At 44.8% G+C, this 15,745-nt stretch overlaps 1 protein-coding gene across 5 annotated transcripts in view; it reads left to right on the forward strand.

The window, feature by feature from the left end:
- SCAP (SREBF chaperone) overlaps window positions 1-15,745 on the forward strand; it is a 109,186-nt gene that overhangs the window by 79,002 nt on the left and 14,439 nt on the right. For all 5 annotated transcript variants that reach the window (XM_064274621.1, XM_064274622.1, XM_064274623.1 and 2 more), the window contains exon 4: window positions 15,474-15,631. In XM_064274621.1, the coding sequence (XP_064130691.1) occupies window positions 15,474-15,631 (158 nt within the window). The remainder of the gene's footprint in view (window positions 1-15,473; window positions 15,632-15,745) is intronic.

The following is a 15,745-nucleotide window of genomic DNA, read 5'->3' on the forward strand; positions in this document are numbered from 1 at the left end:
GAGCCCCTCCCCTGCAGGGTTGATAATGGAGGCCCAGGCCTCGGGGCAGGCACTCGGTGCCATAGCTCAGCAGTCAGTTATCAACTTGACTGACGATGATAAAAAAAAATGCAGGCCAGTGATACAGGAGTGGTGAGGACTCTTTAGTTGTAAGGAACAGAAAACTCAGCCCAAATCACAGTAAGTGAAAAGGGAATTTTTTTCTTTGGCTTACAAAACTGACAGCCAGGGATAGGGCCCACTCAAACACGGCATGGCCTTGGATTCAAAAGGGGTCTCCGGGACCCATCTCAGCTCTGTCCTCTCTGGGCAGCTCCACTCTTGGTCTCCCCTTAGCAGCTCTAGCAGCTCCAGCCCCAGCCCCGTGTCCTTGCAACATGTGATCAAGGGGAGCATGAGAGGGAGCCCAAGCAAATGTCAACTTGAGTTTCTTTGCCTCTGAATGGGGCTCTCTGCCTGTCCCTGTAGTCACTGTGGCCACGGAGTAGGCATCGTTATTTGACTTCATCACCTGGGCAAAAATGAGAAGGGGAAATTAGGAGACTTGGACAGTGGGCAGCACTCCACAGACATCCACTGCCAGCACCACAGAACCAAAACGTCTCTCCTCCCTCCATTCACCCCCTGATTCAACATGTGTTTATTGTATGTCTGTGGTGTGCCTGGGAGAGTGCTCTTGGGGCAAACAGAGGCTCACTCCCCCTTGAGGAGATTCCACCCTGGTTGGGGAGAGAAGACAAAGATGTGAGGTGAGGAGGCGGAACCAAGATGGCGGAATAGACAGACGCTTCCTGCGAGCCCTCTTTACAACAAAGACCCGAAAAAACAAGTGAAATGAGTATATTTGTGATAAGCTGGGAGCCCTGAGCATCAAAGGCAAGCTTAGACAACAAATTGAGGGGCAGGGGGAGGAAGAGACTGTTCAGAAGTGGAGAGGAGTTACCAGACCTGAATCACGGGGAGCCCTCAGGCACCATTCCCGGAGCGGCAGTGGCGGGCTGGTACTAGCGTTCGGCCGCAGTTTCCTCAGGGAGAAGCAGCCAGCCACACAACCCACTCACACCTCCGGGACCTGAGGAGAACGGCGTTCTCGGCAAGAGCTAAGCACTTGTGTACGTTTTACCACGCCCCCACCCCCACCCCCCAACCCCCAAGCCAGCTTCAGTGGCTGAATTCTGGGCCTGAGATAGACCCTGGTGAAGCACCTAGAGCCATCCTCCTGGCCTTGGGGAAGGAACAAATTTGCAGTTGGGGGGAAAAGATAATTTGCTAGCTCCATTAACTGGGGGAGCTCAGGACAGAAGCGGCTCCTGTCCGGGCATAAACCGTCCGTGGACCTTCAGCACCTTTCCCTTCTGCATGGACCTATGTGGGCCTATTCTGGGAGAATAGGCCCTCGATCACAGGCTCCAACCATTTCATCTCTGCGGTGGAGAGGTGGGTGTTTGACGTTTGACATTGCTTTGCCTATTAAACAAGGTCATCACCCACATCAGGGACCTAAGGACTGGTAGCTCCACTCAAGTCACCCAGCCACCCGAGACAGGGGTCCAAAGATAACTGGTACCTCCCAGTCCTTAAAACAAAACACTATGGGTGCCCACGGTCCCTCTGCAAAACCTACCCACCAGCACGCTTTAGGGAACAGAGACACATTTTCCTCAGAGACACTTGGGGGTCGGTTTTCAGCCCCCTGCCTTGTTCAGAGCATGACACCCTGCTTCAATCAGATACCGGTATATACACCAATCACCCCAGCCCCTCTAAGACTGTAGGACAGAGCCTGTACCACACACTTGATGATCAGCTACCTGGAAACCCGAGCTGAATTCATACAAGAAAACTGAATGGACTCCTAGACTGATATATCTGATAACAGCTCTAGCCAGCTGGGGACAGGACACCAGAGCACCAAAGGTGAAAATAATCAAGCTAGCTCACTCAGGCAACCCATAGGGATATACCAAAACAAAACAAAACAAAGCAAGCAGCTATGAGACACTAAGCTAGCATAAACTAATACAATAACTTATAGGTGGCTCAGAGACAACAGCCAGTATCAAGTCACATAAACAAACAGACCATGATCACCTCAACAGGCTCTCAAAACAAAGAATCCAGGGATCTTCTAGGTGAAAGTCTATTCCTGGAATTACCAGATGCAGAATACAAAAGTTTAATATACAGAACCCTTCAAGACATCAGGAAGGAAATGAGGCAATACGCAGAACAAGCCAAGGAACACACAGATAAAGCAACTGGAGAAATCAGAAAAATTATTCAGGAACATAATGAAAAGTTTAATAAGCTAGAAAAATCCATAGACAGCAATCAAATTCAGAAGATTAACAATAAAATTACAGGATTAGACAACTCAGTAGAAAGTCAGAGGAGCAGAATTGAGCAAGTAGAAGCTAGAATTTCTGAACTTGAAGATGAATCACTTGGCACTAATATATTTGAAGAAAAATCAGATAAAAGAATGTAAAAAAATGAAGAAACCTTAAGAATCATGTGGGACTCTATCAAGAGAAATAACCTACGAGTGACTGAAGTACCAAAACAGGGAGAGAGAACAGAAAATACAGAGAAAATTGTTGAAGACTTGCTGGCAGAAAACTTCCCTGATGTTGTGAAAGATGAGAAGGTATCTATCCAAGATGCTCATCGAACTCCACATAAGGTAGATCTTAAAAGAAAGTCACCAAGACATATTATAATCAAACCTGCCAAAACCAAAGATAAAGAGAGAATTATAAGAGCAGTGAGGGATAAACGAGAAGTCACCTACAAAGGAGAGCCATAAGAATAAACTCGGACTACTTGGCAGAAACCATGCAGGCAAGAAGGCAATGGGATGACATATTTAAAAAATTGAAGGGAAAAAACTGCCTGCCTCAAGAATCATATATCCATCAAAACTGTCTCTTAAATATGAAGGTGAAATTAAGACATTTCCAGATAAACACAAGTTTACGGAATTCATAAAAACCAAACCAAAACTACAAGAAACACTAAAGGGAGTTCTTTGGTTAGGAAATCAATAATATCAGGTGTCAACCTAAGACTAGAACACTGGGCAGAGCAACGAGAAGTCAACCCAGACAGGGAAATCCAAAAAAACAAAGCAAGATTATATTTAAAAAAAAAAAAAAAGCCCAAAACAGGGTAACAGGGATATTATTATATAAAAGAAGACAACATTAAAATAATGAAGAGGGACTAAGAAATATAATCATACACCTTCCATATGGAGAGGAAGATATGGTGATACAAAGAAATAAAAGTTTTAAATTTAGAAAAATAGAGGTAAATAATAAGGTAACCACAAAGGAGAGAAACTATCCTACTCATCAAAATAAAATACAAGGGAAAATACAGACTCAGCAGAAACAAAATCAACAACAACAAATATGAGGAAAGGACAATATATAAAGAAAATCTACTCAGCACATAAAATCAAGTGGGAAAAAGAAACTGTCAACAACACACAAAAAAGACATCAAAATGATATCACTAAATTCATACCTATCCATAATTACCCTGAATGTAAATGGACTAAATGCACCAATAAAAAGACAGAGAGTGGCAGAGTGGATTAAAAAACAAGATCTGTCTATATGCTGCCTACAAGAGACACACCTTAGACTTAGAGACACAGGCAAACTAAAACTCAAAGGATGGAAAAATATATATCAAGCAAACAACAATCCAAAAAAGAGCAGGAGTGGCAATATTAATTTCTGACAAAATAGACTTCAAAGTTAAATCCATCAGAAAGGGTAAGGAAGGACATTATATAATGATTAAAGGGACAATACACCAAGAAGATGCAACTGTATTAAATATTTATGCACCCAGTGACAGGGCTGCAAGATACATAAAACAAACTCTTATCAGCATTGAAAAGTGAGATAGCTCCACAATAATAGTAGGAGACTTCAACACACCACTTTCGGTGAAGGACAGGACATCCAGAAAGAAGCTCAATAAAGACATGGAAGATCTAAATGGCACAATCAACCAACTTGACCTCATAGACATATACAGAACACTCCACCCAACAGCAACTGAGTATACTTTCTTTTCTAGTGCACATGGAACACTGTCTAGAATCGACCACATATTAGGTCATAAAGCAAGCTTTAGCAGAATCGAAAACGTGGAAATATTACAAAGCATCTTCTTTGACCATAAGGCCATAAAAGTGGAAATCAATACAGGAACAGCAGGGAAAAGAAATCAAACACTTGGAAACTGAACAATACCCTGCTCAAAAAAGACTGGATTATAGAAGACATTAAGGATAGAATAAAGAAACTCAGAGAATCCAATGAGAATGAAAACACTCCCTATCAGAACCTTTGGGACACAGCAAAAGCGGTGCTCAGAGGCCAGTTTATATCAATAAATGTACACATCCAAAAAGAAGAAAGGGCCAAAATCAAAGAATTATCCCTACAACTTGAACAAATAGAAAGAGAGCAACAAAAGAAACCCACAGGCACCAGAAGAAAACAAATAATAAAAATTAGAGCTGAACTAAATGAAATAGAAAACAGAAAAACAGTTGAAAGAATTAACAAGACCAAAAGCTGTTTTTTTAAAAAAATCAACAAAACTGATAAACCACTGACCAAACTGACAAAAGAAAAACAGGAGAGGAAGCAAATAACCCAAATAAGAAATGAGATGGGCGATATTACAACAGACCCAACTGAAATTAAAAGGATCATATCAGACTACTCTGAAAAACTATACTCAAATTTGAAAGCCTAGAAGAAATGGATGAATTCCTAGAAACACACTACCTACCTAAAATAACACAGACAGAGGTAGAAAAACTAAATAGACCCATGACAAAAGAAGAGATTGAAAAGGTAATCAAAAAACTCCCAACAACAACAAAAAAAAGCCCTGGTCCAGATGGCTTCACTGCAGAGTTCTACCAGACTTTCAGAGAAGAGTTAACACCACTATTCCTAAAGGTACTTCAGAGCATAGAAAAGGATGGAATACTACCAGACTCATTCTATGAAGCCACCATATCCCTGATACCAAAACCAGGTAAAGACACCACAAGAAAAGAAAATTATAGACCTATATCCCTCATGAATGTAGATGCAAAAATCCTCGACAAAATTCTAGGCAATAGCATTCAACAAGATATCAAAAAAATAATTCACCATGACTGGGTGGGATTCATACCAGGTTTGCAGGGATGGTTAAACATTAGAAAAACCATTAATGTAATCCACCACATAAATAAAACAAAAGACAAGAATCACATGATTTTATCAATTGATGCAGAAAAGGCATTTGACAAAGTTCAACACTCATTCATGATAAAAACTCTCAGCAAAATAGGAATAGAAGGAAAATTCCTCAACATAATAAAGGGCATTTATACAAAGCCAACAGCCAGCATCATCCTAAATGGAGAGAGCCTGAAAATATTCCCATTGAGACTGGGAACCACACAAGGATGCCCTTTATCACCGCTCTTATTCAACATTGTGCTGGAAGTCCTAGCCAGAGCAATTAGGCTAGATAAAGAAATAAAGGGCATCCAGATTGGCAAGGAAGAAGTCAGAGTATCTCTATTTGCAAATGACATGATCTTATACACAGAAAACCCTAAGGAATCCTCCAGAAAACTACTGAAACTGATAGAAGCATTCAGCAGAGTATTGGGATACAAGATAAACACACAAAAATCAGTTGGATTCCTCTACACCAAAAAAAGAACATCGAAGAGGAAACCACCAAATCAATGCCATTTACAATAGCCCCCAAGAAGATCAAATACTTAGGAATAAATCTTACCAGAGATGTGAAAGACTTATACAAAGAAAACTACAGTACACTTCTGCAAGAAACCAAAAGACACATAAGTGGAAGAACATACCTTGCTCATGGATAGGAAGACTTAACATTATAAAAACATCTATTCTACCAAAAGCGATCTATACATTTAATGCAATTCCGATCCAAATCCCAAGGACATTCTTTAATGAGATGGAGAAACAAATCACCAACTTCATATGGAAGGGAAGAGGCCCCGGATAAATAAGGCATTACTGAAAAAGAAGAACAAAGTGGGAGGCCTTACTTTACCTGATTTTAGAACCTATTATACTGCCACAGCAGTCAAAACAGCCTGGTACTGGTACAACAACAGATACATGGACCAATGGAACAGAATTGAGAATCCAGACATAAATCCATCCACATATGAGCAGCTGATATTTGACAAAGGCCCAGTGTCAGTTAATTGGGGAAAAGACAGTCTTTTTAAAAAATGGTGCTGGCATAACTGGATATCCATCTGCAAAAAAATGAAACAAAACCCATAACTCACTCCATGCACAAAAACTAACTCAAAATGGATCAAAGATCTAAATATCAAATCTAAAACGATAAAGATCATGGAAGAAAAAATAGGGACAACGTTAGGAGCCCTAATACATGGCATAAACAGTATAGAAAACATAAAGAATGAAGAAGAAAAACTAGATAACTAGGAGCTCCTAAAAATCAAACACCTGTGCTCTTCCAAAGACTTCACAAAAAGAGTAAAAAGACTACCTATAGACTGGGAAAAAGTTTTTAGCTATGACATTTCTGATCAGCGCCTGATCTCTAAAATCTACATGATACTGCAAAAACTCAACTGCAAAAAGACAAATAACCCAATTAAAAAATGGGCTAAAGGTATAATCAGACACTTCACTAAAGAAGACATTCAGGTAGCTAACAGATATATGAGGAAATATTCACGATCATTAGCCATTAGAGAAATGCAGATCAAAACTACAGTGAGATTTCACCTCATTCCAACAAGGCTGGCATTAATCCAAAAGACACAAAATAGTAAATGTTGGAGAGGCTGTGGAGAGATTGGAACACTTCCACATTGCTGGTGGGAATGTCAAATGATACAACCACTTTGGAAATCGATTTAGCAGTTCCTTAAAAAGCTAGAAATAGAACTACGATACAATCCAGCAATCCCACTCCTTGAGATATAGCCTAGAGAAATAAGAGCCTTTACACAAACAGATATATGCACACCTATGTTTATTGCAGACCGTTTACAATAGCAAATAGTTTACAATAGCAAAAAGATGCAAGCAACCAAGGTGCCCATCAACGGATGAATGGATAAATAAATTATGGTATATCCACACAATGGAATACTACGGATCGATAAAGAACAGTGAAGAATCTGTGAAACATTTCATAACATGGAGGAGCCTGGAAGACATTATGCTGAGTGAAATTAGTCACTTGTAAAAGGACAAATATTGTATAAGACCACCATTATAGGAACTGAAGAAATAGTTTAAACTGAGAAGAAAACATTCTTTTGTGGTTACTAGATGGGGGAGGGAGGAAGGGAGAGTGGGAGAGAGGGGCATTCACTAATTGGTAGATAAGAACTACTTTAGGTGAAGGGAGAGACAGCGCACAATACAGGAGAGGTCAGCAGAATTGGACTAAACCAAAAGCAAAGAAGTTTCCTGAATAAACTGAACATTTTGAAGGCCAGTGTGGCAGGGGTCTGGGGACCATGGTTTCAGGGGACATCTAAGTCAATTGGCATAATAAAATCTATTAAGAAAACATTCTGCATCCCACTTTGGAGAGTGGCGTCTGGGGTCTTAAACGCTAGGAAGCGGCCATCTGAGATGCATCAATTGGTCTCAACCCACCTGGATCAAAGGAGAATGAAGAACACCAAGGTCACACGATAACTGTGAGCCCAAGAGACAGAAAGGGCCACATGAACCAAAGACTACATCATCCTGAGACCAGAAGAACTAGATGGTGCCCGGCTACAACCGATGACTGCCCTGACAAGGAACACAACAGACAACCCCTGAGGGAGCAGGAGAGCAGTGGGATGCAGACCCCAAATTCTCATAAGACCAGACTTAATGGTCTGACTGAGACTGGAAGGACCCCGGTGGTCATGGCCCCCAGACCTTCTGTTGGCCCAGGACAGGAACCATTCCCAAAGCCAACTCTTCAGACATAGATTGGACTGGACAATGGGTTGGAGAGGGATGCTGGTGAGGAGTGAGCTTCTTGGATCAGATGGACACTTGAGACTATGTTGGCATCTCCTGCCTGTAGGGGAGATGAGAGGGTAGAGGGGGTTAGAAGCTGGCGAGATGGACACAAAAAGAGAGAGTGCAGGGGGAGAGCGACGTGTCCCATTAGGGGGAGAGTAATTGGGAGTGTGTAGCAAGGTGTATATGGGTTTTTGTGTGAGAGACTGACTTGATTCGTAAACTTTCATGTAAAGCACAATAAAAAGCATTAAAAAAAAAACAATAATCTAGCGAATGTTGAAAAGTCTCCCCTAAAGGCACTCTGGCTCGTATATGAAAAGAGTTTTACATTCTAAATAGATGTTATTTGAGTACAAAAAAAAAAAAGTCACTTAAAAATAAATGCAGTATATGTCAAAGGGACACAGGAGCCAACTGAAAGAGCTCCTAGTGGCTATGACTGGAACAATTTGAGCAACAAAAGAAATGAAGTAGTATTGGACTATAACCTAAAGAATAAATATCCATGAATCCATACTAATATAAAGAACTGATTGAATATATAAATAAATGGGGGAGAGCAGACAAATGTCCTGGCAGAAGAAGTCCGAATAATTTACATAGTGCTTGGCCCTTGAAGAGGTGGAGCATAACTTCCCACTCACTAAGTGCAGCCTGTGCTTGGTGACTGCCTTCCAAAGAGTACAGTGTGGACGGGGGCGGGGGGAAGGGTCACTTTACAGTGGAGAAACCTGACAAGCACTACCTCAGCCAGGTGATCAAGGTTAGCCTCAGCAGTAATAGGACGTGTTATGTTTCCTGACCAGCAGTTCAGTGAGCCTGATAGTGCAGAGCTGATGTTTAACGGTGACAACAGTATGATGTGATGAGAATGGCACATCACTTATGTCATCTTCCCCCCAAAACCCATAAACCCATCTAATCGTGAGAAGAACATCAGACAAATCCTGAGGGACATCCTACAAAATACGTGACCAGTACTCCTCAAAACCAAGACCATCAAAAACAAGGACAGCGTGAGAAACTGCCATGTGCAAGAGAAACCTAAGGAGACACATCATGTTCTCCATGGGAGCTCACACAGTTCAGAACCACCCTGGTGGGTTGACTGTGAAGGAAAAAAGGGGCCTCTCAGCTCTGTGACCTTAGACGCATCATTCTAGCTCTCTGAGCCTTGGTTTTCTTATCTGTAAAATGGGGGTGATAATAAGTGCTACTTCCTCAGTGTTGTGCCTCTTTGAATAAGTTTAATTTGCGGATTGCCCACTCTGGCATGGAAATGACAGCTATCATTTATAGAGAGGGTTCCTATCCCCTCAGCGTCGCTGTGAGCCCCAGGGCCCCTTGAGTGTGAAGAGTCTGATTGTGCTGGGGACCATGTGGTATTCTGTCCTCCTAACTCACCATCTGGGTCAAAGAGCACTCTCTTAAGGCAGATGTGACTGTGAGGGGCATTAGAAACCTTTGGCAGAATCACAACCTAGTCTACCATTCCTAGCCCCCCCTGGGAAGGGTAGTGTTTAACCAAACCTGCAGGTTGGATGGCAGGAACCTGTGGCTGAGGTGAAAGTCTGGAGGTAACTCATTATTGGCTTGAGCCCCTGCTTATCTCCAGGACTTCCCAACTGCAGCTGGGGTGGGGGCAGTGTTAAAGGCAGCTTCAGGCACTGGGTTTAAAGCCGTGCCTTGTCTAGGAACCATCTTGTGTCACAGAGACTCTCCTACTAGACCCTGGGTGAGTGCTCCAAGCCCAAGCACCAGGCCAGGGCTTTCCCAAGCCTCTATCAGATCCCAAGCAGGCTGTCAGTGAAAACTCTGGTGAGCTAGAGAGTGGTAGGAGGAGAGGGATCTTCTGGCTATGCCCAGGTTCACCTGTACCTTACCCCCCCAGTTCGCCTACACATTATCCAATTAGGGACCTCCTCTTCTCTGTCGCATGGAGCCCATGAAACACTTGGTGTGTATGACTCATGATGACACAGTTGCCTATAACCTGTTTCCCTTCTCTGAGTTCCAGTCAAAGCTGGATTTATCCCTTCCCTGGCCCGTGAAGCAGCGCGTCAGTGTGTGTGAGCATGTGACTGCCTTTACCAGGACAGAAGAAACTATGAGGTTGGTGCTGACAACCATGCTTGGTGTCCCGGGCTAGCCTGGTAGGCAGAACTTTCAGGAGAGAACTCAACTCACACCTTTCAGTGTCTTTGAGAGCCAGTTGTGGAGTTAAACCATTATTGCAGAAGACAATTGGGTCTGAAGTCCTGATTGTCTCTACTGGCTTGTTGCCCTGGTGCCCGTGCAGTGCAGGTCATGTCCTGGGCCCGAGTGTGCTGGCAGCCCCAGAGCCTCAGTGGCGGAGCTGAGAGGTAAGGCCTCTGGACTGAGTTCCCTGAAAGGGCTTCGACTTAACTACTGAGGGAGAGGTTTCATTTGAATAATGGATGGACCCACCTGATGGGGAGGGATGAGGGGTAAGCGGGGAGGGCCTGGTGGTGGCAGTAAATGGGGAACCCTTAGCTGGGTGATCCCTTTTCTGGGAAGCCTGCCTTTACTCCTCTTTGTGTCCTGGTAGCTTCCTCTGTTGTAGGGTGGCTGTGCTGAAATGGGCTTTATCTAAATCTCATACTGCTAAACGGAGCTCCTTTAGGGCAGGAAACTGTGTCTTACTTATAGAGCTCAGTAAATTTTTTCTGAACTTTGAGAAGTTAGGAAAGGAAGATAAGATAGGGAGAATAGGGGTGTCATCAGAGAAGTGTTTTTTACGATAGGGAGATGTATCTTTTTTAGACAGTAAACGAGAGTTAAGATGAAGTAAAAGAGAATGCTTGCCGGAGGAGGGCATCAAGCACAGGGCTGGTGCCACAGTGGGTGGTAAATAGAAAAGAGGGCGGAAGAGAATGGCTGTCTTCCCCCATTCACCAGGAATGCCTCTTTCCCTGTTCCTACTCAGTTTTGGGGGTCATGTCTGTTGGTCTCTATATTATCTATTGTTGTGTAACAAATTACTTAGCAGCTTAAGATGACATAAGCTTCTTATCTCACAGTGTCCCTGGTCAGGTGTGCCTTCACTGCGTGCCTCTGACTCATTCTCTGTCAAGGCTGCATCCAAGGTGGCAGTCAAGGCTGCAGTCATCTCAAGGCTCAGTTGTGGGAGGATCTGCATCCAAGCTTATTTGATAGCTGTTGGCAGGTTCCTCTCAGGCTGTTAGACTGAGAGCCTCAGTTCATCACTGGGTATTGGCTGAAGAAGGCCAATTCCTTGTGGGCTTCTCCAGAGCTACTTACAATGTGGCAGCTCACTTCATCAGAGTGATGGCTCTGAAAGGAGGGAGAAAGGGGTGTCACCATCTTTTGTAACCTAATCTCTGAACTGACATCTCATCACTTTTGTCATATTCTATTAGAAGCAAGTCACCAGGTCCAGGCCACTCTCAAAGGGATGGGATTACACAAAGGCATGAAACACCAGGAGGTGGGGATGTTGGGCCCGACTTAGAAGGCTGCCTACCACAGCCTCCATCTAGTTTGGACTCCTTCCTCTGTGCTCAGTGCACCAGGATGCCATCCATTAGCTTTGTGCTTCCTCTGTCACCCACTTAGGGTACCATGTGTTGTCTGTGTCCATGTCTGTTTCTAACTTGAATGTCAAGTAGGGATTGTGATAGGGCTGGGACAGCGAGTGGTGGGCCCCACCCACATTCCCGATACCGTTTGTGTCCTGCTTGTCAACTGCAGAGAACCTCTGGTACAGGAAGCCTGAGTGTCAGAGAAGTCATGCCCCTCGGAACAGCTCTCTAATCCCTCAGGTGGAATAACTGCTCATTCCAGTTGTCCACAGAGGTCACTCACCCAGTAGCACACTCTCTGTCCCCACTTCTCTGCTCAAGTCCCCTGCGTTTCCTGCACCTCTCAGATAAACTGCTGGTCTCAAGGTCTGCTTCTGGGGAAACCCAAACTAAGACAGTGAATGACAGAGATTAGGTAAATGCCAACTGTTAGGGATTGAACTGTGTCCTGCAAAAATAGGTGTCGTAAATCCTAACCCCTATACCTGTGGTTATAACCCCATTTGGAAATGGGTTTTGTTAGTTAATGTGGCAGTATTAGTGTAGGGTGTGTTTTAAGTCAGTCCCTTTTGAGATATAAAAAGAGCAGATTAAACAAGTAACTAAGCAGAGATATGGGGGAAGATGAATGCCGTGAAGAGCAACAAGGAACAAAAGCTAAGAGACAGGGACCTTCCTCCAGAGCTGATGTAGAAAGAAAGCCTTCCCCTAGCGCCAGTGCCCCGAATTTGGACGTCTCGCCAGCTAAATTGTGAGAAAATAAATTTGTTTGTTAAAGCCACCCACTTGTGGCATTTCTTTTTGTAGCAGCACCGGATAACTAAGACAGCTATGGAATAAATCACCATAAGGGAATTTTGATGCCCAAAATAGGGAGCTTGAGGGCCACGTACGTTGGATGATGAGTTGGTGATAGTCACATTAAATGACTGACCAAGATTTTGAAAGAGCTGGAAGCCGCAGAACAGCTGCTTGTTGAGTGCTGTCAAATGTCAGTGGGGTGAGCCAGCAGTGGGCATCCAGCCAGGGCTGGCCAGCGTGGCTACACAGGGGGCTCATGGCTATGTGGTTTGTGACTTTGTCCAGTAAGGCTTGCCAGCCAAGGAGTGAAAACAAGTGGGTGGTGGGTTTTATCCAACATTGGGCGTATATGTAATGGGGTTATGTGTTGCTGTGAAATCTGCTAAAAGTGATGCGTCTTCTCTCCTAAACTGATGTGAATGATAGTGTATACGCTTCTAAGCAGAAGTGTACCAGTGGGTTGAGAGTTGCAGTTCTGAAGTGTGTTCATTATAGTCTGTCGAAGTGATGGCCTGAATGGTCCCAGCTGGGGAGAAGGTGCCTGGGTTGGAAGGTAGATGGAGGGCCAGGTAGCTGTCCTGGCTTGGAAATTGAATCTGGCTTCAGTGGCACAGGCTCAGTGGGCGGAGGGTGAAGGTGGAAGGGCCAAGAAAGGCAGTGGGTACAGGAGATGGTACATGCAGTCCCAGCTTTGTGCCCAGTGGGAATGAACCTGAGGCAGGAGGCTTCGCAGTTGCCCTGAGTGGCTGTGTCTGGGTGATGTGCTGTGTCTTTCACAGGGTTTGAGGGTGACCCTCCCCTGGGAATAGCTGTCCATGTAGAGCTGGACAGCCCCTCTGCCACTCAGGCCCACACGACGAGTGGATGAGCTGCTGTTCTGGTCAGAGTCTGTGTCAGCCAGCTCCACCCAGGTGCCTCTGTGCCGCCTGGCAGCTTCTAGCGGCCGAGTCTGGTGTGGAAGACAAAGTCGATGAAGCCTCCTGTTCCCTGTGCCTTTGCTAAGACAGTGTCAGAAACATAAACTTCCAGGGGCTGAGGCTGTTGCTCTGGGTGTTTGTGCCCAGGGCCCTTGGGGGCATCACCTGTGCTTGTGCAGCACCTTTACTCCTGCCTGTACGATCACGGGATCACGCATCATCGAGCGGCTCGGTGCCTTCCCTTCACAGACAGACGTGCCCTGTGGGGCTCCTGATTCTGGCACAGGCACCTGGACAGTCACATCATCCCTTGGTGTACCTGGCTCCCTCCAGCCTGAGCCTCAGTGCGTCACTGCCTGGATAGTCTTTCCTGTCCCCGATTGGATGACACTGTCATTCCAGGGTAGTCGTTCCAGAGCACTGTGTTTTTTCAGTCACCCTTCAGTTTCACAGACACTTGGGACTTTTCTTTGTCAGCTGGTTAAAATCCAGACAGCTCAGTCAGGCTTTATCTTCACTGTAGTTTCCATTGGAACCAACAGGAACCCTTTGTGCTGTCCAGGCTGTCTGTCTTCCCCCTGTACAGTTGTCCCTCGGTATCTGCAGGGAATTGGTTCTAGGACCCCCTGCGGAGACCAGAATCCACGGATGCTCAAGTCACTTATATAAATTGCATAGTATTTGCATATAACCTACACACATCCCCCTGTATACTTTGAATCATTCTAGATTACTTATAATACCTAATATAATGTAAATGCTATATCAGTAGTTATACTGTAATGTTTAGGAAATAATGACAAGAAAGAAAAGTCTGTACATATTCAGTACAGATGCAACATCGTAGGCCTAACTACGTACACGTCAGCAACAACCTAAATTTTTTCTCCGATACACAATCCAAGGTTGGTTGAATCTGCAGATGAGGAACCTATGGATATGGAGGGCCAACTATACCTTGCTCCTCAGATGTCCTCCCTGCCCCACTCCTTCCGATCCAAATCCTTCCCTATCTTCATGACCCGGCTCAACTCTCCCCTGGCTGAAAACCCTGCCACAGCTAGCCTAGCACCTCTCCTTTGGAGGTGCTCCATGACACATCCATCACTGGGAGCTGTTCCTCACCTGTTAGACATGTGAACACTTGTCACTTCAGTGCCTGTGTGGGCAGGTTCTAGTGAGGAAAGTGTGCGATGTTTGGTGAGGAGACCTGGGTTTGAGGCCTTGTGCCACTCTGCTCTACTCAGGACACTTCAGGCAGTCACACTCTTGAGCCTCAGTGGAAGAGGGTGCTGTCTCTTTCCCCAGCTTCTCATAGGATGGTCGTAGGGGTCAGACGAAATGTTCCACAACTGCACATTACTGAAGTTTCTGTTAATACTCTCTGCATATGATGTTTATACACATATGTGGGTATATATGTGTGACTGAGTGTGGTGTGTGAGCGTGGTGTGTGGTATGGGAGCGTGGTGTGTGTTCTGTGAATGTGGCACGTGTGTGCGTTCTGTGAATGTGGCATGTGTGTGCATCTTCTTGATGCTGCGGGGTGAATGTCGTCATTCCTCTTTCACAGTGAGGAAATTGAAATCTAGAGAGTTCAAAAACATTCCCACAACTATACAGTTGGAGAGCTGGGATTTAAAAGTGGGCCTTTTGGTTTTCACAAACCACTGCCCCGGAAGTGGCAAAACCAGGATCAGTAAGACAGGCCACACCCATTGGTAGTGTATGGTTTGTTGCAGAGGTGGGCAGACATTTCCATAATAGGCTTTACCTTAGGCTTTGTGGGTCAGACGTTCTCTGTCGCAACTCCTTCACTCTGCCTTGTAGCATGAAAGCAGCCGTAGACAATGCATAAAGGAATGTGTAACTGTGATCCAGTCAAACTTTATTTAGAAAAATGGGCCTGACTTGGCCTATGGGCCGTAGAGCAGAAAGATGGTCCATAAATTGGCAAAGTACCTTGCAGCAGTCTTCATTTTTGAAGGCTTGTCCCTTTGGGTGCACAGTGCTTTGCCCATAGCAGATGCTTAATAAATCCTTACTGACCATAGACCTGTGTTCCTCCCTCCGGTGCTGAGCTGACTGTGCTGCCCCGTCCCCTTCTTCTGCAGTATGTGGGTGCCCCAGTGGCTTACATCCAGCAGATATTTGTGAAGTCATCAGTATCCCCCTGGCACAAGAACCTCCTGGCAGTAGATGTGTTCCGGTCACCTCTGTCCCGGGCATTCCAGCTGGTGGAGGAGATCCGGAACCACGTGCTCAGAGACAGGTAGCCCTTCCAGGGACCCAGCCTCCCCGAATCCCCTTCTGAAATGAAGGCAGGGTGGCAGTCTGTGGTGTAACTCCACTGAGCCAGCCAGCTCTGCAGAATTAGCTGCCTTCC

Source organism: Loxodonta africana, chromosome 22 (assembly GCF_030014295.1).
Source record: "Loxodonta africana isolate mLoxAfr1 chromosome 22, mLoxAfr1.hap2, whole genome shotgun sequence".
NCBI lineage: Eukaryota > Metazoa > Chordata > Mammalia > Proboscidea > Elephantidae > Loxodonta > Loxodonta africana.